At 39.7% G+C, this 22,990-nt stretch overlaps 1 protein-coding gene across 1 annotated transcript in view; it reads right to left on the reverse strand.

Annotated features, from left to right (window-relative positions):
• Positions 1 to 22,990, reverse strand: part of LOC121867079 (nuclear speckle splicing regulatory protein 1-like) — a 95,114-nt gene that overhangs the window by 43,665 nt on the left and 28,459 nt on the right. Inside the window, exons 5-6 of the mRNA XM_042366834.1 lie at positions 10,544 to 10,741; positions 986 to 1,171 (exon numbers count right to left, since the gene is read on the reverse strand). Coding sequence (XP_042222768.1) covers positions 986 to 1,171; positions 10,544 to 10,741 — 384 coding nt within the window. The remainder of the gene's footprint in view (positions 1 to 985; positions 1,172 to 10,543; positions 10,742 to 22,990) is intronic.

Consider the following 22,990-nt stretch of genomic DNA (forward strand, 5'->3'; position numbering starts at 1 on the left):
TTATTTGAATGGACATTAACCTGGGACTGTATTTCTCTTAAATATTAATGTGTGAGTATATATATATATATATATATATATATATATATATATATATATATATATATATATATATATATATATATATATATATATATATATATATATATATATATATATATATATATATATATGAGAAAAGTTTTTTTTCTTTCCTGTTATCAGCATATACCTAGATCGCACCTACAGTGATTTACTTGCATATATATATATATATATATATATATATATATATATATATATATATATATATATATATATATATATATATATATATATATATATATATATATATATATATATATATATATATATAGTGTGTGTATGTGTGTGCAAAACTGCAAATAACTGTACAGTATACTGTATATATAGTTTTTTCTTGAATGTAGATCCAAAGTTTTGGAGCCCTTCACTATATTTACAATGACAAATGTGGCTCACAGCCTACAAAAGGTGAGGGAACCACTGGTGTAGGGGGAGGGAGGTAGGAACATTGCTCGGGAATCAGCATCCCATCTGGTCTTCGTTATTATGGTGAAACAGCGAGTGTCTGCAAATGGTGACTGTTAAATTGCCATTTGGCTTTTATTTACTGATTTGGCAATACTGTACAGTACAGTATTTTTTGTTGATATCTTTATTTATTCCTCACATTTCCTGGTGTGAGAGTATTAACGGAATTAATCTCAATTGAGTGGACTAGTTCACTAAATTAGGTGAAAGATAACGGAAAAAATGCCTTCCGCTAAATAGAAGTTTGTTATATTGGATTCAGTTAAATCGAGAGTATACTGTACATTATACAGTTACTAATATACAGTACTGCTACTAATATACTGTAGGAGACAAAAACAAAATAATTTTAAAAGTAAAAGATTGTACAGTACAAATTTATAGTATATTTCATTTACAAGATGGATACAAAAACTATGAAAAAATAACATACCTTTTTTTCTTCCCTCTCCCGCCATTCACAAAGTTCTTTGGAGGCAAGTTCTTCTGATGTCATTCTCACCAAGTTAGCAGGAGATATGGTTCCATTTAAAATCTTGCGAAATAGTCCACTGTTCTTTGTGTCTTTTGTATTAAAGAGGATACTTCTGTAGCGAGATTTATACTTAAATCCCACATCCTGTAAATTAAATTTATCTTAAACATCTTTCTGCACATTTTGGAAATCAAATTATAAACACATGAAAATTTAAACTTAAGTTACTCCTATTTATTTGTATTTTGCCACAACAATGCCAACACCCTTTTGAAAACAGAAAATTATAAAACTAAGAAAACATTTCACGTGATTTGCTATAACAAAAAACACCACCAATCACTGTTGTATATACAGTACAGCATGCTGTACCCCAGCTGCACCATATTGGTTTCAAAACTTTCGGGAAGGAAATGAGTGTTTCCGTCACTATTTTGCTATACATAAAGGAAAATTTCATGTTTGAACGTTGCTCAAGCTTTGACATTTCTACAAAAATGCCACATGTTGCACAGACATCCTCATTCAAAGACATGCCCTGGAGCACTGACACATACTGTAATGGTGTCTGATGGCAACTAGGAGGGTGTAGATGATAGTTGGCCCTGCCCATAGGATTAACCACTATTGACTAATTCCTTGGTAACAGTACCATTCACCGAACTTTTTAATCAACCCTCATGTGTGTGTATGTGTGTGTAAGCTTACAGAGCTCCACCAAAACCCCAACAGCAGCATAGGCAGAAGAGGTGACCGCAATGGGAATCCAACGACTACACCAGCAGATGAAAGCAATGCATGATGGACAGGCTACCAAACAAACTGGAATATCAGCAATCCATTGCAAGTCTCCCTTTCCTCAGTCATTGCAATACACGCACCAATGGATCAGCAAATGGGAGAGCCAAAACACGTAGTTGCAGCTTGCTCTGTTGCAGCTTGTGCTCCCGTCTCACCACATGCATCAACTCACACGCAGCCATCATCCAGCTCATCATCACCAAAACCACTATACACCCAAAAGTCCTCTGGCAACAGACGAGTGACGACGGGGAAACACAGAGATGATTGCTGGAAATCTCAAGTCACAACTCTGCACATGGGCGGCATGGATAAGATGGTCGTTTATGCACTGGGATCTAAGCAGCAGTGCAATACCGTCCTGTCTGTGTGACTGAGCAGCCCTTTTGAAGAGCCACTCTGCTCACCCCACACGGGGAGGGGGTAGAATAGGTGCCCTAAACATGGTCTACCTAAAGAACCAACCTCACTGGGCAACCGCACCCAGTAAGGTCATCCATCTGTAGTTGAAGGCACATCATAATCACGAATCAAAAAATCAAACTACACATCCTCTTTTGGTTGCTGCATGGAATATCAGAACCCTTCTGGATACTGGCACAAATGAAGTGTCCTAAAAGAAGGACCGCCTTTGTAGCAAAAGAGCTGGCTAGGTATAACATCAGCATAACAGCCATAAGTGAATCCCAGCTTGTAAATGAGTGTCGACTGACAGAACAGGGGTCTAGCTATACCTTCTTCTGGAAGGGTAAACCTGCTGTGGAAAGAAACCCCATTTATGTAGTTGGCATTGCCAACCGCCAATGCATCCTACAGAGGCTAACTGAAATGCCTATTGGTATCAACGAGCCCCTCAGGATGCTCCGAGTCCCACTGAATTACTCACGTCTTGCCTTCTTCATCAGTGCATATGCCCCAACACTGCATGCAGAGGATGACATCAAGGAGGCCTTTTATACCGACCTTGAGTGCTTATCTCTATCCCCAGAGAAGAGTTAGCAGAGATGCTGACATTTGGCAGGTAATCATAGGGAGAAATGGACAAGGCAAGTGTAATTCCAATGGCCTACTCCTACTCAGCAAGTGCATTGTACACAACCTCACTATCTCCAATACCTTGTTTAACTAAGCCGACAAGTTCAAGGGTTCGTGGCAACACCCACGATCCAAACACCTCCATCTCATTGACTTCATCATTGTCAGAGAAAGAGATCGCCTAGATGTCCTCATCACCCAAGCCATGCGTGGCTCAGACCACTGTGACACTGATCATCAGCTCGGCAGAGCCAAGCTCTCACCTCATGTTGTCCCAAAACTGTGAAGGCAACAAGCCTCCAGAAGAAGGTTTTAACACTAAGCACCTGGAGGATCCAGCACTCGCACATGCTTTCAGACAGCAGCTCGAACATGGGCTGATAAATAACCTGACAAAACAAACAACCCAAATCCCAGTGCTGAATGGGGTAATCTCAACATTGTCATGACAAAAACCTGCAGAGAGACCCTCAGTCAGATCAAAAGAATACACCATGACTGGTTTGATGAAAATGACCCAGAAATCAATGTACTCACTGTTGATAAACTTGCTGCCTTAACTGACTGGCAGAACAACCTTCAGTCTCGGACCAAAGCCGATTCTTTTCGCAAGAAGAAAGCAGCAGACCAGCGCGAACTTCGCAATCTAAAGAACAACTGGTTTAAAAATAAAGCATGCGAAATGCAAAAACTTGCAGATCAACACAAGGTGCATGAATTTTTCAATTCCATTAAAACATTTTATGGGCCAATCACTCATGGCGCAGCCCCCCCCTCCGTTCATCCAATGGTAACTCCCTAGTTAAAGACGAAGAAGGCATCCTTCGAAAATGCTCCATCGAAACTCCAATGTGGGTGTCCTGACTACCCAGTAGGTCCCTCAGCATCCAGAGCTAACCCACCTTGGCTATCCTTCATCCCTTGATGAGGTAGCTACTGCCCTCAAACAGATGAACAACAAAGCCTCAGGGCCTGATGGAATCCCAGCCGAGGTGTATAAATGAGGAGGACCTCTGCTTACTAGCCATCTCCACTCTCTCTTGGAGAATATATGAGAAAAGAAGGAAATCCCTTAAGGTCTTAAAGACGCCTCCATTGTCAACATTTATAAGAACAAGGGAGACCAGTCAGATTGTGGCAACTACCCAGGATCTCATTGCTGTCCGTAGCTGGCAAGATTATCGCCCAAGTCCTCCTAAACAGACTTCTTCCTGAGGTGGAAAACTTCCTCCTAGAATCTCAATGTCGCTTTAGACCATCACGTGGCACCAGTGGCATGATCTTTGCTGCCCGCCAGATACGGTACAGGAAAAGTGCAGTGAACAGCGTCGTGACCTGCACAAGGCCTTCACCGACCTAATCAAGGCCTTCGACTAGGTCAACAGGGAAGCCCTCTGGAGAACCCTCAGCCATTTTGGCTGGCCACCAAATTCCATCACCATTGTCAGGCAACTCCACGAAGGCATGAACAGCAGTGTCCTGCACAATGGCACCCAATCTGAGTTCTTCCCCATCCAAATGGGGTAAAACAAGGAAGTGTACTGGCACCAACTCTCTTTTCCATTTTCTTGGCTGCCTTCCTTACTCGTGCCAGTGCCAATTTAGCGGGCGGGATGGGCATCCAGGACCGGATGAATGGTCTTTTCAACATAAGACAACTCCAGGCAGGAACAAAGGTATCGGCAGCTTCTATTACTGAACTTCAGCATGCGGACGACCTCATTCTTGTTGCTCAAACTGAACGCGACCTACAGGAGATCCTGAACACCTAGTATGCACACTTTGGCCTTGAGGTGAATGTTCGTTAGACTCAGTCTCTATTCAGCCTGTCCCTGGTTTAGCCACACTTTCACCATCCATCCAGCTTAGCAGTAGTACTGTCTCTAATGTTACCCACTTTCAGAGTCTCAGGTCCCACCTGTCCACTATCGCAGACATCAATGCAGATTCAACATCAGATCAGCTTTGCATCTGGAGCCTTTGGCAGACTCCATACCCGTGTCTTCAGCTGTAGGGAGCTGACATTATCAGCAAAGTTGCATGTATATCAAGCAGTGGTCCTCCTGACCCTGCTGTATGGCAACAAGACATGGGTCACATACAGGAGGCACCTCAAGCCACTTGGAAACTTTCACCAATGTAGTCTATGTTCCATCCTCAGAGTTAGCTGAGAAGACAGGAGAACAAATGACAGTATTCTCGCTGACACCAACTGTGGGAGAATCAAGGCTACCATAATCCATGAACAACTACATTGGACTGGCTATGTTACCCTCATGGACGACAGAAGACTGTCAAAGCAGCTACTTTACAGTCACCTAACGAATAGTAAACATAACGCTGGCAGGCATCCTGAAAAGGTATAAGGATAGTCTTATGACAAACCTGAAAAAGTGCCAAATCGACCCCCTCACCTGGGAGATGATTACTCCATACCGTAACACTTGGAGAAGCACCACACGAGAAGGTGTGAATACTTTCGAATTAGACCGATTGCATACCGAGGCAGACAAGTGTCAATGCCGCAAAGACACTGCTGCCGCCCCTTCTGCACTAGATGTGGAGACATGTGCAACATCTGTGGATGACTTTGCCAGTCCCGTATCGACCTCTCTAGTCACCTCAGAGCTCACCAACGAATGTGACATCCCTAATAACTCATATCATTGTTTCATAGCTGGATGATCGTTACACTCAATTCTGAGTGACACCAAAGTAGTAGTAGTAATGTAGATGATGCTGTTTGTGAGTGATGTGGGGTGAGGGTAGTGTTGGAGGAAGGCTGGGGTCAGTGGGAGGCGAACCTTTCTGGGGGATGAGGAGGGAGGGTCACAGTCAGTTTTCTCTCCTCAAGCATGGCTAATTATGATAGGGAGATGAACGTGATAACATAATCATCGTTAATAAATTATCTACGAGACATTTACAATAAGATACCCTTAAACGAAATATTTTGATGATATAAAGATAGAAGGTCCATTCCTTTCTAAAAAAATAAATAATAAATGCTGTTACATCAGTTCAAATTAATGGGCATGAATGGAGCTGTGTGTTACAACAAAGACAGTGTGGTATTTTGCACGAGTGTAAACGACACATCTCACAGGATCTGTATTTATTTATGCAAACACCACTGTAATGCACATATACAATACTGTAAAGTTCATACTGCAAACAAAATAATGTACTACTATACTGTACTCACCAGCAGATCCTGTCATCTTTAACCTAGAGTAGACAGATACTTTACTCAGCTGACTGTAATACATAACTGTAATCACATCTTCACTTGTGATGGAGATTGGATGGGAGATTATTGGGTCATGTTACTAAACCTGAACCTGATGCAATGTCAGGTCACCCATTGTTGGGTGGGGGGATTAGTGGGTTTTATGATCTGAACATGTCTTGAATGACATTATTTTTTACCAATGAGGTATATACATAGTACTGTATTGTATTGTATATATGAGGCACTCAGCGTTAGATGGGGGTGAAGCGACACCCCAGTCAAAATGCGTTTTTCCTCTACATGTTGGCATTGGATGTAACCCTCTAGCTAGAATAGAAATATGGTTGAAAGTCCTTCAAAAACAAGGTGTGATTTTGCCTCAGGCCTGGAGATACGTATCTGGCTGTGCGCTCAGTTCCAGAGAGTGGCAACATCTCGTTCAGGGCGAGAGGAGCATGAGCCAATGACAGCGTGCCTCCCTCGGACCATACCCCCCAAGGCAGCCAATCACAATGGATTTCCCCTTGCTATGTCACAGCTCCTCGGCCAATCCACGCGCCAAGATGCTGCCTCCTCCCTATGTTTTGGCGATTATTTTAGCATCAGGAGGTTAAGTGTACGATCAACTGCTACTTTTGATAACTTTTCGGCGTAACATTGACACTATTCATGTTCCACGGGTGTGAGAAATGCTGTGCAATATCTGCCCGATATTAGAGCAAGACTCGAGTGAGACCAGGCCTTCTGGTGTGGGTTCAGGAGCCCATTATTCCTGAGCATATGTTTGATGCCAGTGCCCAAGTGGACACCCCAGTAATGCTAGATGATAGTGATTTTGGTGGTGAATTTAGTGTTGATTATGGTGATACAAGTGCTACTGGCGATGGTGCAAGTGACGTGCATGATTGCAGAAAAAACATAAATCACTTTATGAACCATTGGAAGATATTTTAGAGACTATGATGACTTACCTGTCGACAATGAAAGTGATTATCATAATGACAATAACACTTTGAATGCACAGAATAACTTTTTAGCATGCTACAAAGCATACGAAGATCTTTTTGCCGACTATGATGAGTTAAAAGACAATGTGGCATGCATTGATGATGATAATGACGGTGAAAATGAGCTTGAAATAGATGAAACTGAGTACAGTATACTCATAATACAAAAAGTGACTGCTATGAGTCACAAGACCTTTTTGCAGACTGTGATGAAAGTGAAGATGAAAATGATGAAAGAGAGTCTAATGGTAACACAAACAGTGACACTAATGTATCACAACAAGAACATACAGACTGTGAGGAGGTAGAAGTGGACAGTGACGAGACATGCATTGACCTTGATAGTGATGATAGTGAGCCTGACCCAACGAATGCTAGTAAAAGTGAGCCCATAACTAAGTCTTATAATGAAACTGAACTGTTTCCGGCATCAATAATCAATGATTTATTTGATGAAGAATCTGTGTGGCAATTTTTAGAGAGCGCAGAGAAAGATTTTGAGCAGTACTTGATTGATTATGACGAGGCCATTAAAGTTATACGCACTCCTCAGGATTTACGTAACTTCAAGTGACTAGGATCTTCAGGGATAATAAAACGAAGGAACTAAACAAAGTAAGATTGTAATACTATTATCATAATACTGTTTTTACCAAAGATTATGCAAACTTTCTCCGCCTGTGTATTCGTATGTTAATTGCGTTGGTGGGAGGGAGGAGGTTAATGGTGGGGGGATGAGTGTAGTGGTGTTTCCTTATTATTACACACTATTATACTTAACAATATTATAAATCTTTGGCTAATAATAGGGACAGAAGATAAATGCTGATAGGCTAGTTATATAGACTTTTCCCATGTGAAACAGCGATAATTTCGAGCAGCATATTACTGTACTCATTTTTTACTCAAATGTATTATGCAAAAGGACTAAACTTTTTATCTCTTGTGTAAACTTTGAGATGTTTATACTCAAATTAATCACTATCTTGCAAGGATTCCAGCAATATGAGTTATTTTCTGCTAGGTCAAGTCTATGTCATTTTATAAAATAAGTCCCAGGTTGCTGATCTGACTTTCTGCCTCATTTACACACAATCACAGGGTTTCAATTGTTTCTCTTACTTTGATAACACAACATACATATATTGTTTCTCACTATTGATTTTTTTCATTTTTGCATTTCTTTATGGTTCTTTATTATTATTATAATTATTATAAGTGTTATTATTATTATTATTATTATCATTATTTCATTTTTAATTTTGTATTTTGTATTATAAATTTTATTAACTATGAATTATGATTATTTTATTTTTAATTTTGTATTTTTATTAAAAATTACATTCAAAATGAATTATTATCATTATTAAATTTTCGCCCCCAAGGCCCTGATGTGGGTCAGTGACCTGTGCCTGGGTGAGCTAATCTCCCCCCACCCCCCCAAAAGCCTAGATTCATCTTCATCCCATTAATCCTTAGCATCCACCGACATCTGCCTCTCTTGCTGGCTGGGAGGAGGGGGGTTGGGTGTTAACAGATAGGAGCCAGGATAGTGTGTAGTTATCAAGCAGAATATAACTAACATTGTTGGAATTCTTGCAAGATGCCAATTAATTTGAGTATAAACATCCCATAGTTTGCACTAAATAAAATTTTTTGTAATTAACTTAGAACATCTGAGTACAGGTTGTGAAAATTTATGTTGTTGCTCAGCAGTTGTAGTTGCTGTTGCAAAGCTTCATGACATCACTAGTGTATAATGCATCTCCATTTGCCCTGGTTTATTCACTGATCAGTTGTCTAAGTGCAAAAGTAGTAAAATCCAGCCATCATGTATCAATTAATTTTAAAATAGAAATTATAAAGTAAAATGTTATAAGACAATGGTTTAGTAGTGCTGTTAATGTGTGTGCTGTGTAAGTGTCTTGGCATGTCACCTCACCACCTGACTCCGTCACCTCACCCTTTGCCTCGTTAGGTCAGCTAGGAATTACATTGAACAGAGCATTGGATTCCTGGCCTGTCCTAACACTATATATAAGTTGTTTAAGTCTAGTTATAAGATCTTTTCCCGTCTGGCCTAAGTAGAACGGGAAAAGATCTTATAACTAGACTTAAACAACATAAATATAGTGTTAGGACAGGCCTGGAATCCAATGCTCTGTTCATTCATATGAGAGATAATAAGCATTGCATTGACTGGGATAATGCCTCCTCAATATTACAGTGTAATTCAATTATCAGTAGGAACATTGAAGAATCTAGTCTCATTAAACATACCGAATCTGTCAGCATGAATTTGAGTAATGGCACGTACAAACTGGAAAATTTTGTGATTAAGAAGATTTGTAACCAGGTGAAAGGGTTGGGTCATTTTACCTTATGACCTGATTATGGTGGACACCTGCTGTCCCTAGGGATTTGATCTCATTTACTGTAAACATTAGCCTTGTTAATAATTACTCCTTAGTCTGTACCCACCCCTGGATTAGCCCCTGTCTCATAGACATTAATATTATATAAATATGGGTTAATATAGATTCCACTCACAAGGCGTGTCCTCAGTATATCATAAGTCAGCTATACTGGGCAGCGCCCGGTAGCAGTCTCCACTCAGATCTCATACTAGTCAGGCGTTCTTTAGGGCTTATCTAAGATAGCTCCGTCTGTCTTATTATAGCACTCACAGCTACAGTGACTATTACAGTGAATATCCTTTGGGACCGTGTAGATACTCCCTTTTTTATAATAAAATAAGGAATGAACACTTTGGATTAGCTATTAAACCGAATATACAGTACTTTGATCTATATTTAGTTAGCTTGCCTTATCAGCCTCTAAGATAATTGGCTCAAAGTATAAGGAGTAAGCACCTAGAATATACTGTAAAGGTAAAAACTTCAACAGTGCCTGTTACAAGTGGTAAAGCCCCCAGGTCGTTACATACATGACAGCTTCACAAGTAGCTGTTATACAACGGTAAGTTACCTAATGGTTACACAGTTGGTCACAATTGAGATTATCTGTTCTCCTGTTACTGTGTAACTGTTACAAAGAAGATCCGTTACACCAATAAAGATGTGAATTACACAAAAGCACTTAGTAATAGCATGGACAATTTTGTGATTAAGAAGATTGGTAACCAGGTGAAAGGGTTAGGTCACTACCTTATGACCTGAATATGGTGGACACCTGTTGTCCCTAGGGACTTGATCTCATTGTCATTAACTGTATATATTAGCCTTGTTAATAATTACTCCTTAGTCTGAACTCACCCCTGAAGATGTGAATTACATGAAACCACTTGGGAACTTCGTGTTTTCTTGTTTCCTATGTGGTTATCAGCATATACCTGGATCACGAACACCTACACAGATTTATTTGCACATACATACATATTATATATTCTGTGTTGGAGGAGGGAGGGATGAGATTACCAACCTTCCCAAAGAATGTATAAAGTTCTTTCTCTATTTCTACTGCAAGATCTTTGATGGCATCTTCACTCAGACTATCAAATTCTTTTTTTGCATCTTGGTAGCGTTTGACGAGACAATCAGCTAGAGTCTTCTTAATATTGTTCCTAACTTCAACTGGGTCAGGTTTCTTTTTCTCCACAGATGTAGGTTTATTCAGAATCTGAAAATTAAGGAAAGTATTAATCATTGCAGAAATTAGTTTTCTCATTAATTCTACAATGCAGGTGTACCCCAATATGCCTCTGCCAAATAAAAAAAAAAAATTCTTGTATTAGCCCCTTAATCTTTATATAAATGTGGGGCAGTGCATTCAGCTTAATAATCATATCTTCCCCTGTATCTTTCCACTAGCTATGAGGTGAAATGGTCACATCACGTGATGAGTAAGCCCTACCCTTGAGGCGGGACCCTAAAATGCTAGGTCGGGTAATAGAAGCCGGCTACACCAGGCATTCTCACTCAAACTCTCACATCGACAGTTCGTACTTAGCAGAGCTATTTAATATAGCCTCCGTCCTCATTTAACACTCATAACTACAGTGGTTAAGTAATGGTGATATACACTTGGAACTGTATAAAGTATATATTTTCCTAATAAATTAAGAAAAGACAGTTGGGTTTTCACGACTAAAAACCCTATGCTGTATACTTTTACATGTTCCAGCCCCATTAACTCATCAAGAATCAACGGTTAAAGGGCCAGTTCAGTCTAATGAAAGTCACATTTTTGACACTTTTTTTTCTTTATTGTATTATGAAAGCAAATATTTATTTTCATGAATAAGAATCATATTTTGACACTTTTTTATTTACAGAGAGTGAACTTTTAGATGCCATGCAATTAAGGTGGCCCAGGATGCTCAGCATTGCATTTAGGGTCTACTATACCTGTATAGTATCCATTGTTTTTAATTCCTTACTATTAATTTTACAAGACAGACATATAGTGGTGGAACAATACATTAAGGTGGAAATGGAAGAGGTGACAAAAGGAATAGAAAGGCAAAGATTTTTACATTACAAAATAGTGGTAAGGAGGCTGTTCTGTCAGGGCCATTCATTAGGAGTAGAGTTCCCTGGAGGAGTGAGGAATTACAGACAGAATATGAAGGAGGATACCTCTGTTTAGAGGCAAGTATTGTATAATGCTCACTAGTGTATGAAATCTCAGTTATGGTTTGGAAGGCAAACTGTTAAAAGATGGACAGACAGATAGACAGTGCCACACCATTATAAAGTACGTATACTCTTTTTTATGGGAGCATATACAGTTGTACCAATATACATCGCTGTAGTGATGGGTTGTCAGACCACAGCTTACATCGCAAGGAAAGCCAGACTTGACCCGACATTAGGGGGGTCAAGTGTAAGGGTATCCCCCGCGGGTGCTCAAGGGTGTTACAAATCAACTAGCTCCCCTTCCCATGTCACACGGCCAACAAACATGTAAGAAGGCACCAGCCGACTCTCTCCCAATATACACAATATCCTACACCGCAGAGGAAGGCCAGTCTTGACCCGACATTAGGGGGGTCAAGTGTAGGGTAACTCTCACGGTTGACCAAGGGTTATAAATCAGCCAGGCTCACCTCTCATGTCACGGCCCCATCTGATGACTTTCCCAGAAGATACAACTTATAGTCTCTGAAAAAGTCAAGACCTGACCCTACATTAGCGAGGGCAAATGTAAGGAGATCCTTCGCCGCCCCCCCCCGATCAGCTCAACCTGACGGCTGGTCTTCCAATATATAGGACGTGCTAGTCCTCCCTCAGAGAGGGACAGAGAGATACGCAGACAGAGAGCCAGAGAGGGACAGGGAGAGTGTGTCTTGTAACCAATATGAAAATGCTCTACACGTAGAGGAAGCGCAGGTGAACAGAAAAATCATCTGGAATATTATAGAAACCAGGAGGAAGTGAGCAGAAGTCAGATGTGGTGACACGACCTACAAAGTGCGGTATTGAAGAAAGAAAAACGTGCTATGTGAAGACAGAAGACACGCTGTGCTGACATCAGAAGAAAGTCGACGATGAAAAGGTGGATAATCAAAAGGACCAACCGACTACCGCTGTTGTGCTGCCGGCATTCCTTATTTTCAGATACCAGCTGGATGGAAGACTTGAGCCATGCTGGACCCAACAAATGTACTGATGTTGTTGATGTTGTTGATGTTGTTGATGTGTAATAAAAAGATATAACACCCTAACATGTGAAGTAGGAGCATTTTTTTATGTACTTTGAAGTATTTCATTCTCTGATTTTTATTAACATGTACTACAAAGAATGTTTTTTTAAAAGATTAGTCACTTTTTCTATGAGTTCATTTGATCAATGTTTTGCACTACGAAACACAATGTTGTAGCCATTTACTGACTGAGATGAATTATTATTTTGACATGGCCTGGTTAGGCAATGTAACACCTGTTTTTGTTTGTAGAATGTGATTTGCAAGTTTGCCTCGGACAGTATGCTAGATATGAAGGATCTTTAGATCACTCTATGTTCACTTACTGTGTATGTATTTTATTTTTTTCTCCTGTCATAGAAGCTTTAATCTTGGCGGGAGGTATAGTAAGCTTTGTCAGATCAAACTATGCCAGTAGAAAAACATACATCTCTAGGGTTATAATTTGTAAAATGTAAGGATGCATTATCGCCTCAGGGACTATATTAGATACTGCACATGATGTTACTGTCTACTTTAAATGTGTCATCAGTTCTCTGAGCAGGAAAGCTTTGGTCTTGGCGGGAGGTGTAGTGATGGGTTGTCAGACCACAGCTTACATCGCAAGGAAAGCCAGACTTGACCCGACATTAGGGGGGTCAAGTGTAAGGGTATCCCCCGCGGGTGCTCAAGGGTGTTACAAATCAACTAGCTCCCCTTCCCATGTCACACGGCCAACAAACATGTAAGAAGGCACCAGCCGACTCTCTCCCAATATACACAATATCCTACACCGCAGAGGAAGGCCAGTCTTGACCCGACATTAGGGGGGTCAAGTGTAGGGTAACTCTCACGGTTGACCAAGGGTTATAAATCAGCCAGGCTCACCTCTCATGTCACGACCCCATCTGATGACTTTCCCAGAAGATACAACTTATAGTCTCTGAAAAAGTCCAGACCTGACCCTACATTAGCGAGGGCAAATGTAAGGAGATCCTTCGCCGCCCCCCCGATCAGCTCAACCTGACGGCTCGCCTCCCAATATATAGGACGTCCTAGTCCTCCCTCAGGGAGAGATACGCAGACAGAGAGACAGAGAGGGACAGAGAGAGAGTGTGTCTTGTAAGGAAGAAGGACCAGCTACCACGTCCCGAGTCCTGCTCGAGAGAAGTCAGGGGCCGGAGGCAAGCCGCCTCCGGTCGCCAGCGCCTCCGGTCAGGACCGAGACTTCCCTCCGGCGCCCAGCTAAGCAGTCTCCCATAGAGACAACCCAGGACTACCTGCTAGGCCTCCCCTAGGTCACGTGAGTGTTTGTCAGAGCTTTCCGTGGGATGAGTTACTTACGTGGGAAGTGTATTCATTTCATGTTCGTGTCCGAGAATCAGAGTGTCTAGTAACGTAATATGATGTCCTAGTAACGTAAACATAATGTCCTAGTAACTTCAATAGAAGGTGTTATTAATGTGTCCATGTCATGTTCGTAATTAATAAAGAGTTGCAACGAAGCAGTGTTTGAGAAGTCGCCCTTAAGACGTAATAGATGTGTAACGACATATAAGATAAGTGTATTGACGTATAAGATACGATAAGTGTAAATAACTATCACGAGCACGCTACCAAAATCTTCCTCTCTTTTACTCTCTTACTAAATATTCTACCTATACGTAATCTTCTTCATGTGAGATTTTGTCTCATTACATCGCTAACAAATAAAATAAGAAGTTTTCATTACAGTAAACCTCCGAAATAATAGACACCATCTATAACGGACACTCTGCTCCATTCGAACTAGCTTCATATACAGTATTACAGACTCAGGTCTGTTAAAGAAATAAATAAAGGACTCAGGTAAATCAAGTTAAAACATTTAAGGACTAAATTATTCGAATTACTGAAAAATCTTAATTAAACAAGTTTGGAATATTTTGACAATACAGTACAGTGGTCCCTCGGTTAACGAACGCTTCGGTTAACGAATTACCTTCCATAAGAATCTTCAATTTGGTTAATGAACAAAAATTTGATTAACGAAATCCTTACGAAAATATCGTTTTGTTTTGAACATCAGCTGATCAGCTGCAGGGGTACTCAGCCAATTCAGTAAAATGTTCTATGTTTATATTCGTTTCCAATGGAGTAAATATCAATAAAGTTGTGCTTTATAATATTTATGCATGTTTTCTATTAAAATTATTAGTCATTTTAACATTTATTTAACAATGATAATAAATGCAGTACAGGGAACTAGTTAGTTGTGCACCCATCAGATGCGTGGGTCGGCCACCAGGCGTCAGTCTGGCTTTGTTTACAATCGAGAGAGCAACTATTTTGTTGGTGTCTTGAATATTTTTGCATTTTTCATTGAAATTATTGGTCATTCTGAACTTTAGTTAACATATTGATAATATATAGCACAGTGCAGTATTGATTTAAAGAAAATAATCTTGAATTACACCAAGTGAACTTAAAATTTTATTGGTGAAATGACGGCATCAAGCATGGGTCCCCTGAAAGGTGATTTCTCCTCCATCCCCACTTCCTTCTCTTCTCCCTTCTCCTCCACCCAACTTCTAATTCATTTCATCATCATCAACCAGGAGCCTTCTACATACACACCTGAAAGTAAGTGTACTTTACTGCATTTTTTTATACTTTGTATGTACTTTTCTGTGAAACAATGGATTCGGTTAAGAAATTTTCGGTTGGCGAACGACCCTCTGGAACGAATTGTGTTCGTTAACCAAGGGACCACTGTATTCTAATAATTCACAGGAACTAGTGGCAACTGATGGTGAGGAAGAATTACTACAAATTGACCAAATAGAGTTAACACCTACCGACTCTTTAGCTAGCGGTGAAAATTTCATAAATTCTCAGTTTGAGAATTTACACAGTAAACAATTAAGGTCAGGTAACATTTACCCATTACCTTCACCTGTTAATAATGCTAGTGCTTTAACTAACACAAAAAAAATGGCAACAGGTGGTTCTACTAACCCACTGACTGCATCGGTTTGTCAAACGGTAAAGGTACTTCCAAATATCATCAATGTACAAGAGTTTACTGCCGAGGATCCTGATTATACTAGTTTAGCATTTTTGCGTAAATGCGAAGATGTAATGAGAAATAACGATGTCCTTAATGACGTAGATAAAATTTCATAAGTCCAAAGCCTTATCAAAACCAGTAGTCGGGCAGATAAAAGTATCTATGCTTCAGGTATTGATGAAGAAACGGATGATTATCAAACGTTTCGGAAACAATTAATTTCCTTTTTTGGGTCAGGCTCAAAAGAAGGTCCGCTTACTGGGATTTAAGATGGCAGAGCGGACAGGTGACACTTTGCTTGCACATGATGCACAAGATGCCCAGATTTGTGCGAGACTCACTAAGATAGACCTCAAATCTTCCATGGATTCCTCAGATTGGTTCGATAACAATGACAACTTGTCTAAAGCAAATTTTTACAGGATTTTTGAATTCCTTCAGTTTATCTTGTCATCAAGTGAACCCTTATGCATGAAAGCCCAAAAGAAAGAATTTAAAAAAGGGACTAAACTTGTAGAATACAGTAGAAGTCCAAAAATCCGGACTGCTTGGGGATTGGGTCGGTCAGGATTTTCGGATTTTCTGGATTCTCAGGCAGTACTTTTAAAATTAAAATTTAAGAAGGAATAAAGAAGAGATGAACAGATACATTTTGATAGTTTATTCATTAGCAAATAAAGCATGATTCATTTATCAAAACGAGCCGTTTTAAAGAAAAATAAAGTCAACACTAGACAAAAATGTAAACAAACTGTCTAATACCATGACAAGTCTTGAAATTCCTAAGCCATCCATTACTAAATGCGCACTCTGTTTCAATGTTCATTTGCTCCTTAAAAGACTTTGCTTTGGCAATAAGCATCGGCCCAGAAATTGCCATACCTTCTGATCGTTTTAACAAAAACCATTTGTGCAACACTTTATCAAGATTTTCTAATTTGGGCCAATGTAAACTTTTTCTTTCAGCAATTTTAATGTAAGGCTCAGAAGAAGCTGTAAATTCTAGAATTTTATTCTTTGCCTTTTTTATATCATAAATTGTAGACTTTCCAATGTTGTATGTTTCCATTAGAACAGCATTGCTCACATTACATTCTAGTTTCTTAATTATTTCAAGTTTGTCACTCAATTTCAATGTGTTCTTCTTTCTCTTCACACAACAAAGTTTATCTACTTTAGGGGCCATTATTATGGGCTTGTACTCTGTACATGGAAAGAGTAGGACTCAAAATTACATATGTTGTCAAAGTTTGATTGCTTGTTTTAAAGTGGCGATCGTGTGGTCGTTTGTTGTCGCTGTGCAGCTGTGGCATTCACGCATGCACACATACACACAAAAGATTTATAGTGCCTCAAATTTTACATTTCAGTTCAAGCTAATTACAAAACTAACAAAATTAGCTACCTATAATTTACAATTACTTTTATTATTAGAATTATGTAAATTAATTTTTTAAAGCAACTCCATTCATTCACATAACCCACAAAAGCCCGCTAAATTTAAAAAGTTTGAGTTTTCGAAAAGTCTGGATTCTCAGGTGGTCCTGATTCCTGGCATCCGGATTTTTGGACTTTTACTGTACGTAGAAGAAATTGCAGAACCCAAAGAAAATATTCCTAGGGCTCTGTCAGTGGCACCAGTCACCAGCTTTAAGGAACAACACAAGGATCAACCACAGTCTGTCACTGGAACCAAACCCAAAAAGATACCTTTTTGCAAAGTCTGCAAACGTAAGGGACATGCCACAGAAAAATGCTGGCTTGCAGGACAAGCAGATAACTACCCAACCAGCCAGAGACAAGATCGTAGAAAAGGATCCTCGCAGGACTTTAAAACTTTCATATAGTCCTGCTAAACCAAAAAATCCAAAGGGACATTACATAGGAAATAAAATGTCTCCAAACACTAGAGGCACTCCGAATAAATGGTGTATGGTACATCAGTCTCCATACCACAACACAGAAGATTGTAGAAATTTACAGCATATGAGGCAAGAAATTGAAAATCGAAGTGAGACATGTACACAGACTTCGCGGGAAGAAGAGCGCGTCCGGCAACACGATCTAGGATAGCGAGAACGGTTCAAGAAAACAACGCTTCCATCACAGGCTCATTAATCGCTGCGTAAAACAAAGTGGAAGTATTGACTGTTGACTGTACCAGCGAGGATACGTAACGATCAGTTATCCCTGGATATAGATATGGGGGCCTGTGCCAATGTTATCTCATTAAAGCCATTCAATGAATTCCAGCTGCGATATCCTCCAAATAAGTGGCCAATAAGACCTACAGACATTCCTCTGTCCCCTGTGTCAGAAATCCAATTAGACATAGTGGAGGTAATAACACTACCAACCCATTTTTCTAGGCCCGGTAAAGCGTTTCTGGCGGATTTCTACATAGTCAAGGCATTTTCTTTGCCAACAGACGGGTTACTTGGTCTGACCACTCTAAGGCAGAACAACATTAACGTTCAGCCAAGAGAACAAACAATCACGCATAATTGTAAAACATATCACGCAATGCAAACTTCATATCCATTGCTTACTTCGGGTGTTCGTGTAATAACTGCCTCGACAGGCGCGGGGGAGTCATTGACACAGCAGCAATTAGTTATGGAGTCACTCTCTGAAACTCCACCTAGTGGCTCAAAGGACATTTCTGATGAAAGCGGCCAGAACTGGACTCTAACGCCTGCTGTGTTAACTGGTGTACAACGGTTACATAGCCAAGAACTAACTAGAGTCAAAGTACGTTTCCCAAATGTGAGTGAAGGAACAGATGTTGTGTGTCTGAGTGAAAGTTCACGAGTGAAAGGTTTGTTATTTGAGTCTACCTTAAGCACTATTAGATTAGGTAGTCTCACAGGTGTCCTCGTTCTCAATAGAACTGGGGGACCCATAACCTTAAGAAAGGGATGTTGTTTAGGTAATTTCCTTGTTTACGCCAAAGCGGTTGTCGAAGAGCAGATAGAATTACCAATAGGTAGTATAACACAGGGGAAATCAAACGAAAAATCACATAGGGTAGATAAAGTAGCGTTAATAGCGCCACACGTGAAAGTAGTCGTTCATCCTCAAGGCAAAAGTGATCTTTTAGAATTACTAGCCGAGTTCAAGGAAATCATAGCATTACCTGGAGAACCGCTTGGTAAAACAACATTGACAAACCATCATATTCCACTCAAGCCGGACACTAACCCAATCTACATCCCAGCATATAGGCTACCCCACAGGAGAAGGGCAGTAGTCCAACAGATAGTACAAGACATGGTGGACCAAAAAATAATCCAACCTTCCTCATCACCATGGAACTCACCTATATTTTCAGTTCCCAAGAAAGATGGAGGATGGAGACCAGTCATAGATTTTCGACGAGTCAACCAGGTAGCTGTACCAGACAGGTTCCCAATGCCTGTCCTAACTGACTTACTACAGTCACTTGGGAAAGACAACGCAGTCTTGAGTAACTTAAGATTTACTTAGCGGGTACTGGCAAATTCCCTTACATGAGGAATCCCGCGAGATAACTGTGTTCAGTACGCCTAGGGGACATTTTGAATTCTTAAGAATGCCATTTGGCCTAAGAAATGTGCCGCTAACAGTCCAAAGAATGATAAACACTTTGTTTGCTGGAATGATAGGTAACACAGTCTAACAATAACTAGATGATCTTATCATAGTAAGCAAAGATTTACAAAGCCATTTAAAGAAACTACGAGAAGTTTTCACAAGGCTACATCTAGCTGGATTGAAAGTAAAACTTTCCAAATGTGAATTTCTTAAATCCAAAATCCAATTTCAAGGACATGTAGTAGATGGCAATGGTATACACACAATAGACCGCAAAGTAAAGGCAGTGAAGCAATTTCCAATGGAGGTTATGCCAAGTTGGCATCACCACTCACAAAATGCCTCAAAAAGGATGTGGAATTTACATGGAACAAGGAACAAGAGGACAGTTTTAATGCCCACAAGAGTGCCTTAACGAACGCTCCAGCATTAGCCTTTCCGGACTACACAAAATCATATACCATGTGAACTGATGCCTCGGGCCTAGGTCTAGGGGCATCGCTCATGCAAACTGATCATCGAGTAAAATGGCGGGTAATAACATACGCCAGTCACACCCTCAATGATGCAGAAACACGCTATTCAGCTACTCGCTTAGAAGCATTAGCTGCAGTGTGGGCTCTCAAGCATTTTCGGGATATCCGATCACAGTCCACACAGATCATGTGGCCGTGACAGAACTATTACAGGATCCACTATAGTCTAAGGTTATATATGCCTTAGAATTGGGAGATGAGGTAAATTTGCCCAAATTACCTCTACCACTCTCACAGTTTGAGCTGCGGCATGACATACTATATCGCTCAGTGAAAACATAACAAGAGTCAATCTCTCAAATTGTTATTCGTACATCATTAAAGGAAAACATTCTCACCCCCTTCCATGATGCACCCCAAGCTGGGCATCCAGGGCGAGACAGATGTCTAACAGAAATTAGGCAAAAATATTATTGGAAAACTATTAGGACCGACATCGAGCATCACATTGATAAATGTTTATCTTGTGCAAAACACAAGGAAACAACGATGGATCCAGCTCCAATCTTAGACTACCCGATGGTGGAACATCCATGGGATACAGTTGCGAACGATTTATTGCAACTACCAAAAAGCCATCAAGGCTAAAGTTACGGACTTGTCTGCATTGGCCATTTCTCTAGATTTGTGGTACTAGTACCATTACAGAACAAGTCTGCTGAATCAGTGGCTCATGCATAAGTCACTCATCTAATGTCCTTTTTCTACACCCAGAGTGATACTCTCGGATAACGGGGAAGAATTTAAGAATCAACTCTTAACTGCAATCTGTCAACAATATGACATCACACAAACCTTCGCAAACGCCTACCATCCATCTTCAAATGGGTTGGTCGAGTGTACAAATAGAATTTTTTTTGAGATTCTACGACATGTAGTGAATCCAAAGCATAGTTTGTGGGAGGACTGGCTTCCACAGGTTGCAGCGTCCATCAAAGGATCTATAAATAACTTTCCAGGCAAATAGCCATACCACATAATTTATGGTACCTATAAACCTGTGTATAACATGGATGACTATGCCAAGAAGCAAATCAATGTTTTCACAAGCATCCATGGAAAAGTACGAAAACACTTAGCAGCCTCACATGCTGAAATGATCTGTAAGCAACATAAAAACGCTAAGCCTATAACTCTATAAATAGTAGACAAAGTAATGATAAAAATGCTGGAACGCACATCAAAACTCTCGCCTAAATTCACAGGTCTGTACGTGATTAGAGCGAAAGAACATGGAAACAAATTCCAAGTAGTTGAGCCAACGTTGAATGTCACAGATATAGTACATGTAGATAGAATGAAAATAGTCAGCAGAGACCTAGTGGGGATCCCAAATGTTAGTCAGGAACATCTTACTTCTACTACAACAGTTGCTAAACAAAATGTAACGATAGACAAGACATATCGTCAAAAACTACAATCAGCAAACAAGAATCGTTAATTATCCTCGCCTCTTTCAGACATTGCTTGGATATCACTACTACTGTTGGTCTGGAGCGCGGTGACAACAGCCGCATCCCCAGCAGAAGTCGTCAAACCCGGAGCTTTAGTTGCCCCACTGCGGAAAGTAATGGTAGTACAAGATGTTGTAACTGTCAAATACGAGCACCATGACTAATGTGGATGCCAGTGCATCTGAGGTCAATAGCTGTCCACATTGAAACAGCTATGCAAATTCTGCAAGATCTCGAAAAGCAATCTATAATCTCAACAACACTCCATCAGACCATCTCTCTTCAACACGACTGTATGAATATAGTGGTCCCTCAGTTAACGAACACAATTCGTTCAAGAGTCATTCGTTAACAGAAAATTTCGTTAACCGAATCCATTATTTCAATGGGATATTGGGTAATTGGTTGCAGCTCACAGAAAAGTACATACAAAGTAAACCCCCAAAAACGCATTAAGTCAGAAACACTCCTAAAATTCCCCTAAATCACGATAATATATATATATATATATATATATATATATATATATATATATATATATATATATATATATATATATATATATATATATATATATATATATATATATATATATATATATACAGCTAGACCCCGACTTACAACGGGGTTAGGGACCCAAATCCAGGTAGTAAGTCCGACATGGATAAAAAATAAATAAATAAATAAATAAATAAGAAAAAAAAATTAAAAATTTAAAAAAATAAATAAATAAATAAAATATCTACGCAACGGGTTAGGGACCCAAATCCAGGTAGTAAGTCCTATGGATAAAAATAAATAAATAAATAAATAAATAAGAAAAAAAATTAAAATTTAAAAATAAATAAATAAATAAAAATACTTCCATAATTAAATACAGTACACTAAACGTGAAAATAATGAGGAATGGATAGTACAGTAAAAGTAATAAAATAATGAGGAATGGATAAAGTGACTGAGCACTTACCTTTAAATATCAGCTGAATGCACACAGGGCCCCGGCTAATTTTCATTTACAGGATACATGGAGACTATACTAATTGGAAGTGCTTACAGAAGCATAGAGACAGGGCTGGTGGCATCAATGTCGCTTTCTTTCCAGACAGGTTTATGCTAGAAACTTGCTGGTTGAAGGTATTGATCATCTTGAGAGAGTGAAGAGGCAGCACTGGTGGGAAGTGGAGAGACAGCACTGGGGGACTTCTTTGAAATAGATGTCCAATTTAGACTGCACAGTTTGCTTTTTCTTTCATTGTAATTTGTAGCAGCATCTTGGATCGCTCTAGTCACCTGCATAACGCTCATAATTTGATCCATACCACATTTGCATTGTTTTGCCATTTGTGTATAAATGCCCTCTGCCATTTGTTTTAATTGAAAACTTTTGGGGCAGGCCTACTTTCACCTTTTGTCTGTCTTCTTCTCTGCAATTTTCTGCATCTAGTCCAATAAGATCCTCGTTACTGAGCTCTTCTGCTACACTTTCAACCAACTGTTCAACATCTCAGCATCAATTTCTAACTGCTGCTTTACCTAACCTCCACTATCTTGTTACTAATATCCAAAATAACTCTATTTTCACAAATCCTCGGAAACTGTGCACATATCTTTTCAGGATTTTCCATATCTGAC

Source organism: Homarus americanus, unplaced genomic scaffold, assembly GCF_018991925.1.
Source record: "Homarus americanus isolate GMGI-L3 unplaced genomic scaffold, GMGI_Hamer_2.0 scaffold6317, whole genome shotgun sequence".
Taxonomy (NCBI): Eukaryota; Metazoa; Arthropoda; class Malacostraca; order Decapoda; family Nephropidae; genus Homarus; species Homarus americanus.